This window comes from Gouania willdenowi, chromosome 9 (genome assembly GCF_900634775.1).
Source record: "Gouania willdenowi chromosome 9, fGouWil2.1, whole genome shotgun sequence".
NCBI classification, from domain to species: domain Eukaryota; kingdom Metazoa; phylum Chordata; class Actinopteri; order Blenniiformes; family Gobiesocidae; genus Gouania; species Gouania willdenowi.
The window spans coordinates 10229508-10249506 of NC_041052.1; the positions used below are offsets into that span (position 1 = coordinate 10229508).

Below are 19999 nucleotides of genomic sequence, written 5' to 3' on the forward strand. Positions count from 1 at the left end.
ATCTTGGTGTCGTTTTTTTACATCACAAAAACTTGGCATTTAAACAGAGGTGTGTAGACTTTTTATATCCACTGTATATGTATATATGTTAGAGATGCACAGAAAGAAATGATTATGCAAATTATTAGTCCCATTGCATTTATGGCTCTGAATGTATACTAACATCACTAATATTCAAACACTGCAAATGTATACGTTAAAATAATGCTTCAAAGAATAAATCAGTTAAAAATATGAATATATTTATCTTGCACTGACATTCCAACAATGCACAGTATAAAATAAGAAAATAAAATGCCCCCACATGTACATTAGATAATATTGTACACCCCTAATAACTGACTGAGCTACTGAAAGAGAATCTAATTAAAGACGCAAAGTGCATTTAAGTGTCACTTGAAATGTTAAATTTCAGATTTGCATTTAAGATTTAGATTTAATATTGACATATTTTTACGAGAAAAGAAAATATCACAAATTTCAGAAATATTGCTGTAAATCTTGTCAAAAGTAACATGGAAAAAAATTCACACACTTTTTTTAAACGTGGATTGTTGCTAAATGTTGCAAAAAGTTGCTATTCATTTCAGCATGCACAACTTTTGGATCGGCACCCCATGTATGTGAGCCCCATTTTACAAATTTAGACTTTAAGGGACCGCTTCTAACATCATGATTCCAAATACCACAGCACACTTTGGAGAATTATGTGAACCCTTAACGTTGCTGTAAATTGTTTGGTATTGTAAGCAGGACATACGTACACAATACACAGGTTGGCTATAAAGAAGTGTCAGGTGGACATTTTAGATCAATATTCAGCTTTTTATTCTGAGTTATTTTGCTGAATGTCTGAACTTTGGAGGCTGTAAATCTGCTGCTGAAAGATTAGCTGTAAAATCCTGTTATTTGTCCAAACAATCTGGCATTCAAACTGCATTTTCTTTAAACTCCTCCCTGAATCACATGAAAACTGGACAAAGTTTCCCAGTTCTCGACGTTTCAAGCCATATTGGTTGCTTTGGCAGAAACGAATGAGTGGAGGGATTCCTGGATGGACTTTAGTACCACATGAAGAAAGACAGGTAAGGTGTTTGAGTTACAGGTTTGGGGATTACTTTGCCTATGAAATATCAGTCTTTACACATAAAGATCTAATCTGAAGTCCATGGTTCACCTCTTAGTTTGTCAAGCAGTATTTTAACACAGGAAGTACATTTCTCCCAGTCATCTGATGTGAGCATCCATCAATGCAGCCTTTATTTTCCACCCAATCCCATCTCTCCTTGCAACCACAGCAATGAGCAGTGGTTTATTCTCTGCCTATAGCTTTAGAAGTCAATAAAAAGACTTCTGTCTGCAAACCAGTTGGTTTTTGTTTCGACTTATGCCAAATGAAGTCAGAACAAACCCTGCTCAGGCATTTGGGACATTTGGCTGCTCATGTGGAAACCAGCTGTAGTCATGTGAGTGCTCCTCTCTGATCAGCACATAATGAGTGTGGAGTTATGACGTTCATCCAAAGCCTATGTGATGACTGTTCTTCCAGCCTTAGAGTGAAAAGTGTCGCTTAAAGAAGGAATTCAGTTGTTTTTTTTCCCACCCTACCATAGTTCTCTCAGCCTGGAGTCTTTACTGAACCATCCATGGTGTTGTATGGCACTGATAATCAGAAACAAAGTATTGTAGTGGTGAGCTGCTCTCTGTGGCAGGTTCAGCACTGGGCTGTACAATGGCTGACTGGAACTATGACTATCTCATCAAACTGCTGGCTCTGGGAGACTCTGGAGTGGGAAAGACCACCTTCCTCTACAGGTACACGGACAACAAGTTCAACCGCAAGTTCACCACCACAGTGGGCATCGACTTCAGGGAAAAGAGAGTGGTGAGTATAGAACAAATAAATGCTTTACAAACCTTTGTCAGAAGTTTAAAGGGTCTTTTTGGACCTTTTATTTCCTCCCACAGACATTGTTTGGGAGGAAACAACACTTCACATCATGTATTCAGATTTGGGTTAATGCATGCAAAAGTGTTCCTGCTCTAATAGAAAGCCATAGGAATCATAAATCACGAAGGTCCAAGAGACCACACAAATGACCTTTTCATTAATGATAATATTTTGAAATTTGTAGATTTTATTAAAAATTGTATTGGAAAATAAAAAATAAATGAGTAGTTCCAGAGCACATTTATAATACATTTATGCTAAACACAGATGAAAACAGCAGGAGGAAAGGAAACTTCTGTATATTAGTTGCTCACACTTCATTCAAACAGAGGTTTTGGTGCCAGTGGGATCAGGTTGTGGAACTCATTGGATGACAATTTAAAAACATGTCATACTATTGTTCAAATTAAAAGTATGTATAAAATATTGTTGACTGAAAACTACAGACATCTGTAAATTAAACATATGTTAAACTATTGACATCTGTAACAAACAAAATTGGTTTTTTTTGTAACAAACAAAATGAATTTAATAATGTTGTACCTGTTATAATGTAAAAAATAAATGAAATGGCAGAATTGATCGGCGACCATTCACTTGCACATTCTTTTGTTTAACAAAAACCGGCATGTATAATAAGACTTGGTCTTCAACATGCTCTTATTCTGACATGTGAAAAGTACTGACTGTCAGTTATAATGCTGATATTGTGAACAGGAGAACATGGAAGAAGACATTTGATTTGATTAGATTACACCTCATAGGTGAACAATTATTTATCTCAGTTGCTTCTGTTCCTTTTTTTCAAAGAAGTTGTGTTCTAATGCCTAACTAGACAATATTTAACGTTATAACATTTGAGATTATCACAATTAAGAGAATGAAGTGTAACCTTCTGAATACTTTCAACCAAATTCCTCATCTGAGGAGAATTATATTTTCCTGTATTTATCCCTAATATTGTATAGATATAAGAATAAGATTAACCGCTATCATAAGGGGTTTGTACCTTTTTTTACTCCCAAAGACATTGTTTCATTTCACCTGATATGTGACTTATTATTCATCTCACTTGCTTCTGTTCCTTTTTTCAAAGAATTTGTTTTCTGATGCCAAACTCGACAATATTTACCATTATAGCATTTGGGATTAGGACAATTATGAGAATAAAGAGGAGAATGAAAAGTAAACTTTTTGAATACTTTCAATCAAACGCCTCATCTGAGGGAAATTATATTTTCCTGTATTTATCCCTGATATTCCAGATCAGTAGTTAACAACCATTTTTGGATCGTGACTCCATTTTGATATCAAGAATTTCTGGCGACCCCAAAGACATTTTTTTGTTTTTCTGGAATTAGTTTTTGATCATGTTTGTTATACTGTATTACAAATACAAATAAAACTAGATTTATATTTATCAACGGGAAAGTATGAAATAAAGTTCTTTAAGACTGTGTTTTAATTTGAAAAAGAATAATAATTACAAAAAACTGTAGCTTGATTTCATTTTTTTCAAAAATTACTCAAATAAATTACTAGACATTTCAGGCAACCCCATTTAAACTCCAGGCGACCCCCCGTTAGGTCCCGACCCAAGGTTGAAAAACACTGTTCTAGATGTAGAACATAAGAACAAGATGAACTGCCATAAACTGAGTCTCGTGTGTTTCTTAAAGTGTAATTAAATCAAAATTGTTGGACCCCAGACTTGCGTGCATCATCAGCCATTTTGTATTTTAGAAGTGATTGACAGATACACAACAATTGTTTTGAAAAAAAACAACAACTAAGTATTCAAACATTTAGAAAAAAGAACAAACATGTATTATTTCTAAACTTATGCAGGATAAATTAGTTTTTTTTACCATTAACTGTCACAAAGAATTTGCAGCCCTCATGTGTATATTTGACACCAATACATGTTGTATCAATAAAAACTTGCCACCCACTAGTTAGATCTGTATTCATAAATAATATACAATTGTACATTTATGTCATATTACAGGGGCTGTGCTCACAAATAGTTCTTTGCTTTTCAGATGTACATTGGGAAAGATTCTGATGGATCCACAGAGAAGAACTTCAAAATCCACCTTCAGCTCTGGGACACAGCAGGACAAGAGAGGTAGGTCTGACTTCTCTATCGATTAGAATTAGTGGTGGGATGATAGTTAAAGTTCATACCATGTATACCATACAGGGTTACGGGACATTTTATTATTGTGATACAATACATAATGTAATATATCATCCCATTGTTAAATAAAATGTACAAATTCTCTTAATTGAAGCCACAACAAAAGTAATACTACCTTGTAACGTGGAGATGACTGTTGTGTTTGAATCCATGTGTTTTTGCTTTGTGTTTTTGTTGTTTCGTGTGTTTTTCTGTTATTTTGGTTTGTCATTCTGTGTAATTTTGATGCTGCACTGTAGTTGTCATTTTGTTTATCATTCTGTATATTACTTTTTGTGTGTTATGAATCATTTTGTTGTTAATCTGTGTGTATTTTTTAGGTACGGTATTTATTTGTTGTCGATTTTGTGCGTTTTTGCTGTCCTTTTTCTATTGTCCTCTGAATATATGTATATATATATATAATAGTGTAATTAGAGTGAGGGCTGTATGTGGCCCCTGGGCTGCCAGTTACCCATGTCTGATGGAGGTAAGCTGCATCTGTACCCACAGCATCCCAGTAGCAGTCTGACCAGGGGCGGGGCTGAAAAATGGCTTCACTTGTGCAGCAAAAAAAAAAAAAAAATAGTTAGCTTTTCAATGTAAAAGACATTAATACTTCTTGTGACATTACTGCATTCATTACTGCCAAACATTTTCACAAATGACTAAATATTGAAGATTGATAACATTTGATGAAGTTTAGAAAATACTGTTGATTCTTTATAGAGCACTTTATCATTGGGTTAACAATGTATTCTTTTTATATTTATATTTGCATCCCGAGTCAAATTTTAGGCAGTAAAACTAAGATGTTTTACTACATTTTTTTTTATCTCCAGGTTCCGCAGCCTAACAACAGCTTTCTTCAGAGATGCCATGGGCTTCCTGTTGATGTTTGACTTGACCAATCAGCAAAGTTTCCTAAACGTCCGAAACTGGATGAGTATGTCCCCTCTGCTGCTCACTGACTCTGCCTAAAGCGTTTACAGCAGTTATAACCACATTATGATGCTCACTCTGGGTGTTACTAAAGACTTAAGCTCTGTGTTTACAATGCAGGTCAGCTACAGGCCAATGCCTACTGTGACAGCCCAGATGTGGTGTTGGTGGGCACCAAGTGTGACCTCAGAGACCTGAGGGATGTTCACACCAGACAAGCCAGAGATCTGGCAGAAAGATACGGGTCAGACATTACACATGAGTGACTTTTTATTAAATAATCAAACATGTATTGACTGCGTTTGTAGATTCCAGCAAATCAACAAAATTAGTAATGCTCAAACTGTGTTTTCACAGTGGAGAAAGTCACAAATGTAGTAACAAGTGGTTAGAGAAACAATGAAGCTTCTTTTATTTCCTCTGTCTGTCCAAAAATGGGACCGCAAAAAAGAATAAAACTCACAGAATGACAACAATAATACACAAAATAACTGAAAAAAAACACATTGTGAATACAAAAATAGACAAAATGACAGAAAAATATAAAACTAAACAAAAATGACTCCAAAAACTCTATATGACAACAAAAGTGGACAAAATTACACGCAAAACGACTCCAAAAACACACACAATGACAGAAAAATACACAAAACAGCAAAAAATAACACAAAATGACAAGAGTACACAAAATAACTGAAAAAACACACATTACAAAAACATAAATAGACAAAATGACAGAAGAATATACAAAACTAAACAAAAATGACTCCAAAAACCCTATATGACAAGTGGACATTATGTGCAAAAGATGACTACAAAAACACACAAGCCCTTTGTTCTTTCCTGTTTTAATGCTCAGATTGTTCATGATTCTAAATGATGACATGAATATTCATAATGTGCTCCTTGAATTAGACAATCACATTTTTGTGACCCCGCTATGATGAAGTTGCATTGTAGTGTATGGTCTATCCATTGCTGGCAGATACTTTGTATCTTTGCTTTTCCAATAAGTCAAGCCTAAAAAGCTTTCATATTAAAACCAAGGTGAAGATAAAACTAATAGCAAAGAAAGATAAAGAAAATGTCATTGAAAACCTCTCTGGTCTGGAAAATGGTCTTGTGCTTTGTAGATCAACTGAAACTTTAATACAGTTAAATAAATTCTATATCACTGAGTGCTTCTTTATCAGATATATTTATATTTCTATAAAGACACATCTTTCTTTTGCTTTTCAGCATCCCATATTTTGAGGCCAGTGCAGTGACTGGTGTGGAGGTGGACAAGGCGGTGACCACCCTGCTGGACCTGGTGATGAAGAGGATGGAGAAGAGCACGTATGGGGGCCACATGTCAGAGCCCAATGGTGGAAGCTCTGCATCCAGCCAGCAAGTGCAAGAGGCTCCTGTTAGAAGGTGGTGTGCCTGCTGAACGTGATCATTTCATTATATAAACTCATCACATCATGTTATTTATTCACTGTTTGTACAGTATATTGTTAAATAAAAGTACACAAGTATAAAATGTCCATATTAAGAGACGGTGTAGCAGCATGTACTTCATTAGCACATTGCAAGACAAATATATCAATATTTCCTATTCAAAACATATTCTACCAATTGCTTTTGTTGTATTAATCGTGTTTGAATAAAGTAAAAAATAAACAACTATGAGTGTTTGAATATGGGACATACTTTTACTACCACTAAAGTATCCAAAATGGGTTTTCTAGGGCAGTCATTCTCAAATAATTTGGCTCCAGCAGTGACTAAACCAGAGGTATTTTTTCAATTTTAACCAACAGTTACACAAAATTATGGTTCAGTGAAATATGATACTTGTACTATAATATCAATGTTTGTCATATAAGTTGCTGTGGAAGTTTTGCTTTACAAATCCATTCTAATTTATTCAAGAAACTCAAAATAGATTAGTCAAAAAATTCAATGTTATAATAGTGAGGTCCTAAAAAAATGGAATAAAAGTACAAGTAACAACTTACTACTTCTTCTTATTTAAATTAGGAACAGGAAGTAATAATAGGGATATACTGTAAATAAATCTCCTTCAAAATTAAAGTACTGGGCCCACGACCCACTTTGGTGTCCTGATCCTCCAGTTGAAAACATCTGATCTAAAAAAGAAAAACAAAACAAGTAAGAACCAAAATGAATCACAGTAACATAAGATTACAAGAATAAAAGTAAATAAAAAGAAAGGCAAAATGAATAAAACTATTGTGCAGCTGGAAATAAATCCCCTATTATTGCTAAGAATGGGCTAGTTAATGTGGAATGACGTAAAATGAGCCAATTAGAAATAATTTCTCATGTTTCAATCTTTTTAAATTAATTAGAAATGGGCAGTTAATAATTACAAAAATAGACAAACAAAAATACACATTTTACTTTTGTGGGAACTTGTATTATTTGTAGACAATTTGAAGAAACAAAAAGCATCAAAATGTTTCCGAAAACCAGCTGAGGACACGTGTGTACAACCAAATATAATATTTATACTTCATTCTTTTATATTGGGAAATTAAAATGTCTATGTTTACTGTACCAAGACTACATTTGCGTTATCTTTAGAGAGTGGTTCAAAATAAAAAAAATTTAAAAGAAAAAAAGGAAAAAAAAAGGAATGACTTCAAAATAAAAGCTTCATCACACCAGAGAAAAATACCGCTTTGATTGGACACGTTGAGGCAATGAGGAAAACAAAGTACAGGCATTGAACATTTATTTATCATATAAATAAAGGACATTTCTGACATGGTCTCATACATTGCTTTTGTTGTGAGCCACCAAGTGAGCACTGTTCCATACACTGTATGATTTATGACTTTTACACCACATGTACAGAAGCAGCCAAGCTTTTCTGAGCTTTATGGAACATGTTTGTCATGCAGAGAGAACACAACTTTGATTATGTTAAAGGGGTTTTTTTTTGTTATAGAGCTGAATCTGGAGTAAATACATTTAATGTGTAGGTTAACACATGTCGCTGCCTGGTCATTTTAACATTACATGACATGTGCGCTCAAAGACATCAACACATCGCGAGCGTTGTCATTCTAAACGGTAACTTCACCGACGTTTTTTGGACGGGGTGTAATCCAGCATTCATGATGACAGTGAGTGAATTTTTCCTAAATAAACCCTTAAAAAAACTAAAAAGAACATTCAATGAGTCTCAAGTGATTTCAACACATTAGTTTCACGCAAACCAAATAAATAATATTCAGCATTACAATCAACATAAAAAAAATAAAAAATACTTTTCGTAATAGTGTTCACTGTTCAGTGTTATGCGAGTTCCAGCATCCTTAGAAAATCCTCTCGTTTCTACGTATTTGGTGTAACCACAAAACATCCCTAATGAAGCAACGACAAAGTCCCTGTTTGACATCAAATAAATGACGTAAATTCTTAACCCTGGTAATTGTGGCTTTACAGTTGTTTAAAAACAGGACACAACAGCAGACAAACATAAAAGAAAAAGCCTTATATGTGAATGTGAAAAGGAGGGCACTGCAGCAACACGACCACCCAGTCAGCGTGAATGACTGCATTGCTTTCAGTATTAACTCTCAGCTTAAGACAGAATTTGCACCAAGCAGCACATGTTACAGAGTCACGAGACGGTCATGTGGCCAGGCTTCACTGTCGGGGTCTTTCATCCTCACCCTGTTTCTCCCAGTCTGCTTCAACTTGGCGTGGGAATGTGGACTCAAGGACCCAGTTATAAAAAAAAAAACAATCAAAAATAAAGCTTGATCAATGTCATTTTAGTTGTAGATATTTGGTCCCATATGGTATTTAGCAGTAGTCTTTATTTACCTTTTTGACATCTCCTGTATAAAGACGCTGGTGATATTCTTTGGAAATACACCATAAAGTTTACAATTTACACTGAGAATAGATTTTTAACCTTTGATGAAATCATCAAAAAAGGTTGTATAAAACTATCCTGATATGTTAGTGCTTTACATGCAATGCAATTTAAAATGATTCATGCACCGTGGACAAGATGTAGCCATCTATGTAATCAATCAATTTTCTATAATCACAGATAAATAGAAGTGAATAAATAACTTGCGTGTTTCAAGTAAACGTTTAGAATGGTATAATGTCTTGTTTAGTGTATCGGAATATGTTTAGATTGTCGTAAATTTTGTATTTTATGATATTAGTAGCCACACTAACGGTACAGTATAGGTCAGCAGAAGTATTGCCTCTATAGCTTGTTAGCTAACACAATAATCACCTTTTGTTGGCGAGCAGTACATTTGCTGTCACTTTACTTTCCATTAAACTTTTCCAATTAAAGCAATCACTTTATAAAGCAGTGTTTACCAATGTTGCGCGTTGTAAAAAGAAAAGACAATTGAATCTGTATGTCACATTCACATGAATCTGGCTGAGCTAATGCTAACTACGGACTGAGCTAATGCTAGCTTGAAAAAGTTAAAGCCGAAATAGAATTTTTTTTTTATCGCAGCTGATGTAGAAAAATGTTAATTAACAGATATACACAGCACATTGAGTTCTATATGAAAATGTGTTACACAAATAAACTTTGTTTTTTTCTGCTGTTTTTTTGCTGTGATTATTAATTGCGAGTTAATCAATGACGATCATGTGATTAACGTGATTAACGTGATAATAAAAATTCACAGCTACCTAACCTAGCACTATTTAAAATGTGTTATTCTAATTTGGTAGAAGTGGGAAAAAGGTTTCATCACAGTGCATTGAAAGATGTCTCCTATTGTGGCATTTCTGTTAGTCTAGCTACACCTAGTTTTGTTTTCATGTAAGTTATCAGTATGAATACATAAATGTGCAAATTAGGGTTTTTATTTGGAAGAATTGGCACAGTGGGGGCAAATCTAACAGTGAAACGGTTAAAAGCACATCGCGTATCAACAGCCACATTCACCTTTACCTTGACTCTTTTCTATTGTGATCATGCAATTGTTATTACAATAAAATTTATGAGCAAACTTTTGCGACATCATTGTTCATGCTAGTGTGGCCATATTGTTATAATCCCAGTGGAGATTATGGATATGTCATAATGTCTGAACCTGTTAATGAATGTATGGCTTATAGTTGGAATGTTGAGTATTATTCCAAAATTTTTGAAAAAACTCAACAAAATTTGAACTAATTCGACCTAGGAAAAAAAAAAAAGACAGTGACACACATACAGTATCTACCTACCTATATACTTTATATATATATTTATATATTTGTATAATAATGTAAACAAATACCAACTTTAAGAGCAGTGCAGATTGTCTGACACCTTTTGGGGGAGTGAAGGCTTGATAATAGAACCTGCAATTCTTTCTCTCTTTTGAGACATTAAATCTGATTACAAAAACACTGATCTAACTCCTTCCCTGAGATTAGGCAGTGATTTCAGTGTAAAGAATCAGTATACAGTGAAAAAAGGTGATTCATCTGTATTTAGCAGAGCTGAAGGATCTAATATGTTGAGTTTTCATGTCTGAAGTAATTGTCGACCCGAGCTTGAATCAATTCTCCACAGCCAGCAGCCATGCAAAGAAGAGGAAAAGAAGCTAATGATTAGCATGAACGGGGCTAACTTTAGTGCTCAACACATGTTTAAAGATGAGTTCCAACATGGCTGAGCCTGACTTTGGGACAATGACACTACAGTGTGAGTGAGATGAGCGTGAGTTGTTTGCAGAATGAGAGTAAATTCCCTTTCACTCCTGGTCATGCTTATCATATGTTCCTCAATAAAATTGTAAAGTAAATCGATGCAGGCGGGTCGCAACTCGCGGTCTGTGGAGTCAACACGTTTTGATCATCCGGCTCTGGTTTGATCTTATGAGCAATGCGTCAGGCCGAGTTTAATCACACCATCTCTGTGCATCTTGTAGAGCAGCTTGAACTCAGTGGGGAGCTGGTGGATCTCTTGCCACTTGGTAGTGAATTTGGTCCCTTTCTTGTCGTAGTAGTGATAAGGCAGATCTTTTCCTGTGTTGGGGTCCCAGCCAAAGGGCCAGAAGCCATAGAGGTGAATCTCATCGCACATGGCAGACGCCAGCGTGTACATGAGTATCCCAGTGCTGAGACGTTTGGGAGAAAGGTTTTTTGTTTTCCAGTATCTGTGAAGAGGAAAATACTAATTAGCTGATCTAATGTAATAGTATCGTCCCATTGTAGTTTAGTTTAATTTATTTGAGCAGTTCACATTCATAATTTTCTCAAAACACAAGATACTTCATGAGGCGGTAATGAAAGCTCAAAAGGAGTAGGCTGAAGTAAGAAAGCTTATAGGCGCCTACACCATATTCAAATAGAATATTTGCATTTCCTGAAGAAAATGCATGTGCTGGCCCGCGTAGCACTGCATTAGCAATAACCTAGTGTTAGCATTAACATAGCGATAGCATTAGCCTAGCATTAGCGTACTGTTAGCATTAGCCTAGCATTAGCATACTGTTAGCATTAACGTACTATTAGCATTAACCTAGCATTAGCATTAAGCTAGGGTTAGCATTAACCTAGCATTAACATTAACCTAACATTAGCATTAGCATTAACCTAACATTACCACTAGCCTAGCGTTAGCATTAACCTAGCATCAATATTAGCCTAGTGTTAGCAATAGCCTAGCATTAGCATTAACATTAACACAGCAATCACATTAGCCTAGCAATAGCAGTAGCCTAGAGTTAGCATTAGCCTAGCATTACCACTGACTTATCATTAGCATTCACTTAGCAATAGCAATAACCTAGCAATAGCCTAATATCAGCAATTTGGTCGAAATAAGTTGAAATCGGTTGAAAAAGTTGAAAGAAGATGCGGGACGAGTTTGAGTGCACAGAAGAATAACAATAAAATAGAATAATAAAGGGCAATTAATACAATAGTTATTATTATCTATCTATAAAAGCAAGTAACATCTGTCTGTGTGTGTGTGTGTGTGTCTATCTGTGTGTGTGTCTCAAATAACTTGGCGCATCAGGATCAGACTGACCTAAGACTTTCAACATGGCTGCTGCTTGGTTCAAGGGTGTGCAACGTCGGATTCATTTGGACTGCACTTACACCGTTCATGAAGTATTTCATAAAATTGTCTTAAATGCAGCTTTGCAGAACAGCTCAATGTTGACAGGTAGTCATGGAAACTCAGAATCAGAATCAAAAAACTTTATTTATCCCCAAGGGGCAATTCAGTTTGCAGTGGAGGGTTGGGTTGCAGCAAGAGACAGAACATTACACACACATCCACATTTCATCTCGTCAGTCAGTCACTCTGCCGGAGAAATAAAACAGACAGCCATGAAGTAGCTACAGCAGTTACGACATTGCGATAAAGTGCAATAGTGGCAATAAATAAACCCTGAAAAAAAAAAAAAAACAGTACATGAGACAGACCTCATTTGGCCCTTTCACTAGTATTTAAAAGCTTGATGGCAGCAGGAATAAAAGAGTTTCTATATCTATTTGTCTTCCTGCTGGGAGCGAGATAGCGCCTCCCAGAGGGCATCAGGGTGAACCTCTCCTTAAGAACATGATGTGGATGGCCAATGATGTTCTTTGCTTTTTGGAGCACCTGCCTGCTCCATAGAGGGCGCAAGTCAGAGGTTGGCACACACATGATCCTGGCACAAGTTTTTACAATGTTGGACAGGTTATTTTTGTCTTTCACTGACAATCCATAAAACCAACACATGAATGAAAAAGTTAAAAGACTCTCAATAAAGGAATGATAAAAAGCACATAAAATAGGTTTAGGAACATTAAAAGAATTCAGTTTCCGCAGCAGCTAGATGAGCTGTTGGCCATTTTTTGCAATAGCCTCTGTGTTTTTATCAAATATGAGTTCAGAGTCAAATGTTGTGCCCAGGTATTTGTAGGTGTCCACCATTTCCACCTTTTTACCATTAATGATGCTGGCTTCATGCTTTGGTGGGTTTTTCCTGAAGTCAATGATCATTTCTTTAGTTTTTGTTACATTCAGGTCCAAATAATTGTCACCACACCATGTGACAAAGTCAGACAGGGCACTACCATGGCCTGCTTCAGGGCCCTGTAAGAGAGACAGCAGAGCACTGTTGTCTGAGAACTTGATCAGATATCTGCCCTCCTGGTTGGCTCTGCACAAGTCCGTATACATAATGTACAGCAGAGGCTCTCAATGTGAGCGCTCACTGAAGGGCTCGTTATGCCTGGCTCCGTTTGCGGGCCGCGCGCACTCCAAAGAAGCACACTGGTGTTTATACTCGGCACATTCACCGTTGCATTACCCGCAGCCACGTTGCGTGACCGCGCACCGTCTCCTCGGCTCACCCGCAGCGCAGAGCAAGAGAGAGAAGTGCACTCTGTGGGACGTGACAAAGCGCTCAGCCGTTCCATCCAAAATAAGGTCACCCATACGCACTCGCACGGATGCGACCAGATAAAATTTTCACTCGCACACATTGAAAATATACTCGCATATGCAACCATTTTGGTCGCAGTCTCGAGCCCTGTATTAGGATACAAGATCACTTTTTTAGTCTGAACTTCTGAGTCAGTGCATAAAGTGATATACGAAGAGATGGTATCCGTCAGTCCATCCATATTGTTACATGCATTAAAGAAGCAGTCCCAGTTAGTACACTCCAAAGAGGCCTGGAGACTGACTTTAATCTCCTCAGTCCACACTTTAACAATCTTTTCCTCCCTCTCCAAGTGCCTGAAGGACGGCTCAAACACAGGGACTAAATACACGCTGCTATGATAGGATGCACCGTAGGAGGGGAGGCTCAATGACTTGTAAGCACCCGGTACAGAACCATAGCAGAAATCCAGCGTAGTGTTCCTGTGCGTGGTTGAACATGTGACATACTGCTCATAAGCTCTGAGCGTTCCGTCCAGAGTACAATGGTTAAAATCACCCATAATAAACTTTGGTGACTCCGGGCTTATTCTGTCCAGTTTATGCGTGACGTCAGCGATCAGCTGAGAAGCCGCTGTCACATTGGCACGAGGATGAATATACACGAGTGTATAAAAAAGTTGATGAAATTCACGAGAATGGTAAAAGGGGCGAAGAGAGATTGACAACAGTTCAATGTCCGCAGTACATATTTTCTCCCGAATCGCCACTGTGTTGCAATACCTTTGATTTATGTAAAAGCACACACCTCCTCCTTGGATCTTCCTGGTTGCCTCGAGGTCCCGATCCAGACGTATAGGACCATCAAATCAGGTCAAAGACAAACCGGAGTCTTGATTCTCTTTCGACAGCCACGTTTCGGTAAAAGCAAGCACACAAGTGTCCTTAAACTCCTTTTTAAACTTATCCACCATGGTGGATAATCTGCGTTGCAACGTTGACTACTGTCGCGTTGCACAGGTGCAGTAGTCAACGTTGCTAACGCAAGACTATATATATTACTCTAACCCCACTACTGGGGTTAGAGTAATAAATTAAAAAAAAGATTTCAGAACCTATGGAAAATTTTAATGAAATCTAAGATCGGTTAAATCGATTCTTTTACTCAGCTCGAGTTAACAGTTTTATGTGACAAAAGATTATGATTTGTTTGATTATTTAATCATTTGGCTCTGCCAACAAATATAGTTCCACAAGTGGAGAGCACACAGTGTACTGCGGTGTTGCTCAAGGCATAACGGTAGTTAACGTTATTTAGACCAGCTGTACAGCGGAGTGATGTGATGTTACTCTATCAGCACTCTTGGAATGTCTGTTGGCCAATCAAATTACTTGGTTGGAACTAACTGTTGCATAAGTTCCAATTAATACTTATCATGTGTCTTGGTCTGAATACCACATTTGTGGAGATTCTTCATTCTCACACTTCGGAGTTTGTTTTTATTTTGGATATTTATGTGTCAAGTTATTATCTCTAAACAAACATTTTATTCTTGTGACTTCCGTTTCTGAGAGCATTTCCTAAAACCCATTGTCTTTGTTTTCCTGTTTTCCACCTTTCCTATCTGGTTCTTACATACTGTTTCCGGTTATACAGCACGGTGAAAATTGGGCTTTTTGTGATTACAATGATGATGGCGTCTTGGTTATGTTGATTAGTTTGCGACAGGACGCCCGGAACTTTATGCTATGATTGTGGCCGCTTGAATAACAAGTGTTTGACACCGTTGCTTTTAGAGTGTCTGCAGCATTGAAAGGGGAACTAAACCGCAACACTTCTCTCATTTTAAATGATCAATTGCTAACAGCCAAGGCCACAGAAAATATTTGCTTTGCTTGCCATTTTTTCCCCAGCAATTGTGTGTCATAAACAATCAAAGCAGAGCAGATGTAAAGGCTAATACCTGGTATCATGAATATTACAATGGAACCTGGATTATGGTGAAAAAAAGATCTGTTTTGAGTATTCAAAGTAGGGGTATACATTGCCATCAATCTGACGATACGATTCCTGAGTTGCAAGTCACAATACGATATATCCCAATAAATCTTGATACGAGACGATACGATATACATAATGATATATCGCAATACCAATAATTACAAATTTCACCTTTACGAGTACAAAATGGTATGAAATTAAACTTTTTTATTTTTTTTTAAACTTGGGAGAACAAGTAAATGGTAACTAACTGTAATTCAACTACCAATATCAAAAGAAAGTGTCTATTCGTACGGTTGCCATATGGACAACACCTGCTGCTATTGGTACATCTACCAAAGTACACGTACCCTAAGACGCTACGTCTTAGGGTTAGGGTTAGGTTTACGGTTAGGTTATAACCCTATATCGCAACAATTTTTAGGATTAGGGTTAGGTTTACGGTTAGGTTTAGTCTTAGTCACGAGACCTAAACTAGCCAATGACCGAGATATCACGTGACCTAAACTGGCTAATGAGGGGCGCTGCGTACGGATAGAATGTCTGTATATTGATAGGGCAACCGTACGGATAGCCACTGCCATATCAAAAACAAGGGGTATGTTTATCAAACTTTTTTTTTTTTTTTTAAAGTTTAACTTTTGCTTCTACAACAGATTCTGATTCTGAAAAAAAAAGCATCCACATACATCTATTAAAGTACCCAGTATGTTTTATGAAAAGTACAATCAAATTCCAAGCTAAAATACATTGAGGAGTGAGGTAGTTTAACAAGGTTGGATGTGGTTCACTGACACCTTGTGACCAGGGGTTTACGTGCTATGCATATGTTAGCAAAATTAAATGTTTTGTTCATTAAAAAAATGTGATTTAAAAAATTAATTTGGACAATTTTTGGATTGATACTATAATCTCGAATTGATTTTTTCTTAAACCCTTAATTTATAGTACACTCTAAACGTACAACATTTTTTTTTTTTTTTAAGAAACTCAATACATTTACAAATATTCAAAATAATAATAATTTATATTGAAACAAATTTAGCTGACTATATCTTGTTAAAATTAGCATATAAAAACAATCATGTACTGAGTATGTGACCTTACTTGTTGACGTCATGCATGATGTTCCCCGGCCAGGCCAGCTCCACCTTCAGTCGGCCCTTGTGTTCCACAAAGAAGTCCACCAGGGTCCGTGTGACGGTGGCTGACGTATGAAGAAAGAAAGCGGGAATCCACAGGATGGCTCCCTCCAACTTCTTCAGGTTGAGGAAGAAATTATTCCTGTCCTGAATGGTCAACAGGTTATTGTAGTACCTCTCCAGGATACTGGGGTTAAAGGTGGTCATGTTAGTCTTCTTGCCGACGTCCTTGGAGTAGATCTCGGTGGGGGCGAAGTTGCAACGGAAAACGAAATCCGCTTGGTCGATTTCAGGTCCGCAGTGACTACCGGTCAATATGCCGCTGTTTCCCACCACAGCACACATGCTGTAGTGCTTGTTGCGGATAGGAGAGGCCTCTGGTAGCAGGGACTTTAGGTTGTTACTGATCGAGAAGACGTACTTGTTGCTGGAGTAGTCAAAGTGCATTAGCTGCCCAACACGGACATTGTTCTTTGTGAGAGAGAAGTTGCTGGGAATGTCAATGAAGCTGAAGATATCTTTCCTAAAATGATAAAACACTTTAGCATTAATGAAACAGGCTAAATAAATATATCTTTAAAAGTACAGGAAAGGTTTAAGCTTTTTTTTTCTTTTTTAAATCCTGTATAAATGTAAGAAGCTGAACATGGGTTTAAAAAATCAACTTACAACCTTTTATGTAAAAAAAAAAAAAAACACATTCTGAATTGTTACAAACAGCTTTACATATCAGTCATTAGATGATGTACCTCTGCTGATAGAACGCTGTCTTGTTAAATTTCCATTTGGAAGGTTTTCCTTGGAGTTCTTCAGTCACGGCACTTGTTAATGGAATGAAGGACGGATCCAGAAAGTTCATAGCAAACTGAGACCTGTCAACGACAAAGTATTAAAACGATTAGCACATGTAAAATATATCATGTGCTAAACCTGATAGAACTATTTTAACTAATCTGTGTTATATCATGTACTGTATAAACATGAATGTGTGTAATTGAATATCTCTAAAACACAACAAAACTCGAGCAATAATAATATGTACATTTGTTTGTAGAATTAGTTTACAACATACATTTACCCATGAAATCACACAAATAAAAAATATTAGTACAGTTATTATTGAACCTGGTGACATCTGGGAAATATCAGGATGCACTTCATAACCAAATGGAGGAAAAAGCGAGCACAAGAGATATATTGTTTTAATTCAATCAAATCCTAATAAGATCAATGTTTACATCTCTGAAGGTCAATTTTATGCACATAAAAAAAAAAAAATCTCACAATAGCAACTGTTAAAATTCAAGTCAATGTCCATGCGGCACTGAAACAGTTTAACTGGATCAAAATAGTCAATGCCCAAGCAATCTTAAACATTTTATTGGTTTATACCCCTGCAAATCGCAGACAACTTGGCGTTTCCTCATGTCACTTGAGGTTCCAGGTATAAAACCATTTACCTTCTCGGTGCCCGCCCACTAATGAAGGATCATCTGGTGCCTGCACATGAACATGTAGAATTTACCCAGTGCAAAAGACTACCGTAAATTAATAAATCCCACAAAATGTAACAAGTTTATATTTAAATAAACAATAACTTCATTAACCACTTTAAGGTAAAACCTTAAATTATTGGCAGTGGCTATCCATACGGTTGCCATATCAATATACCAACATTCTATCCGTACGCAGCGCCCCAATTTGGTCAGTTTAGGTCACATGACTAAGACTAAACCTCACCCTAAACCTAACCCTAACCCTAAAAATTGTTGCGATATTGGGTTATAACCCTCACCCCAAGACGCTACGTACGTGTACTTTGGTAACGTCTGTACGCAAACTGTACAAATAGACACTTTCTAAATTTTTTAAACCGAGAAAATGAATCCAACAGTAACATAAAACAATATTGAAGGAGACATGCTCATTCCATCCATTTTTAGACACGTTTTGTCCTATTTCAGAGTCACGGGTGTCTGCCAGTGCCTATCTCCGGCTCACACTGGGCACTAGGCGGGGGTACATCCTGGACGGGGCGCCAGTCCATCACAGGGCAACACACAGACAGACAAACAACCACTCACACTCACTCCAATGGGAAATTTAGAGACTCCAATCAACCTAACAGTCATGTTTTTGGATGGAAAGTGTCTATTTGTACGGTTGCCGTACGGACAACCCCGGTTAGCGAAGTACACGTACGTAGCGTTAGGTTTAGGTTATAACAACATTTTTTAGGGTTAGGTACGGATAGAATGTCGGCATATTGATAAACTACTTTTTGGATTGTGGAGGAAGCCAGAGTACCCAAAGAAAACATGCAAACTCCACAAGTGTCCACCGTGGGACTTGAACCCAGGACATACTTGCTGTGAGGCAGAAGTGCTAACCACTAAGCCATCGTGCGCAATAGGATACATATATAACTAGGGTGATCACAGCCATGCGAGGTGGTTTCATTGACATCACATGGACCATCAAGTCTGATACAATGAGTAAAGAATACATTTTCACAAATAACACAATCTGCTGGTACTGTAATAAAACCAGATACCACAGCACACCTTCAGAAGGTTAATGGACCCCATATCTGGACATGTAAAGGATGTTTTAGCAACAAAAGTAGAGGTGTTGATGTTATGATAAATAATGTTAGTGTGTGTGTATATATATATATACATATATATATACATATACATATATATATATACATATATATATATATATACATATACATATACATATATATATATATATATATACATACAGTATGGTGGTCAGCAGACCCAGATCCATACACACAGAGTGTTCTGCAGGATTTCTCTACTCACCGAAACCCAGCATGAAACATAATCCTGGGCCCTCCGATGTAGTACTTAGAAGAGGAGAAGAGGCTGTCCTTCCTCAGAGACACGTAGCTGATGAGAGACAAGATGAACACAGCCACACACAGGATCACCAAACCCAGGGCCTTGGCGGGGCGAACCATGGTGACAGTGTTCTCATTCCTCGGAGGTATCTGTGTTGCTCCCTCCGCTCCAACAGTGTGGGAGAGGTACAGTGGATGCTTTTGGACAACAAAAGAGACAGAGAAGCAGAAGACGTCCAGCCTCCCCGTTACTTTATTCAAAACGGACACACACACATCTTTCGCGCAGGCGCAAAAAACACCAACTCTATTCACGTCAGAAGCAATGGATCGACAAACCATCGAACATTCATAAATTGCAAATTACGCATAGTATTTACTCTATATTAATAATATTTTTAGCAATTATAGAAAAATTAAATTTATGAAATATATATATATGTATATTTTAACTCTAATTTACAAAGATTCTAATTTTAAACCATTTATAATATACTTTTAAAGTCATTTGAACATGAATGCCAATATTTAACCATTTTTTAA

The 19999-nt window shown here is 36.9% G+C and overlaps 2 protein-coding genes across 6 annotated transcripts; one reads left to right on the top strand and one right to left on the bottom strand.

The window, feature by feature from the left end:
- Window positions 1-973: 973 nt before the first annotated feature.
- LOC114469277 (ras-related protein Rab-27B-like) lies at window positions 974-6646 on the top strand. 2 transcript variants are annotated; one of them, XM_028456612.1, is made up of 6 exons: window positions 974-1085; window positions 1713-1885; window positions 3994-4079; window positions 4973-5076; window positions 5193-5316; window positions 6312-6646. In XM_028456612.1, exons 2-6 carry the CDS (start codon window positions 1733-1735, stop codon window positions 6502-6504), a joined length of 660 nt encoding a protein of 219 aa, XP_028312413.1. In that variant the 5' UTR covers window positions 974-1085; window positions 1713-1732; the 3' UTR covers window positions 6505-6646. The 2 variants fall into 2 exon arrangements, with proteins under 2 accessions (XP_028312413.1, XP_028312414.1); XM_028456613.1 differs by lacking the exon at window positions 974-1085 and having other exon boundaries at window positions 1654-1885.
- LOC114469275 (sia-alpha-2,3-Gal-beta-1,4-GlcNAc-R:alpha 2,8-sialyltransferase-like) lies at window positions 6415-19948 on the bottom strand. Of its 4 annotated transcripts, none has more exons than XM_028456606.1 (4): window positions 19419-19948; window positions 17337-17459; window positions 16553-17110; window positions 6415-6500 (listed from the first exon to the last, which is right to left on the bottom strand). In XM_028456606.1, the coding sequence occupies exons 1-4, from the start codon at window positions 19796-19798 to the stop codon at window positions 6482-6484; spliced, it is 1080 nt and encodes a 359-aa protein (XP_028312407.1). In that variant the 5' UTR covers window positions 19799-19948; the 3' UTR covers window positions 6415-6481. The 4 variants fall into 4 exon arrangements, with proteins under 4 accessions (XP_028312407.1, XP_028312406.1, XP_028312405.1 ...); XM_028456605.1 differs by having other exon boundaries at window positions 6415-7207; XM_028456604.1 differs by lacking the exon at window positions 6415-6500 and adding an exon at window positions 7338-11218.
- Between the last annotated feature and the right edge of the window lie 51 nt (window positions 19949-19999).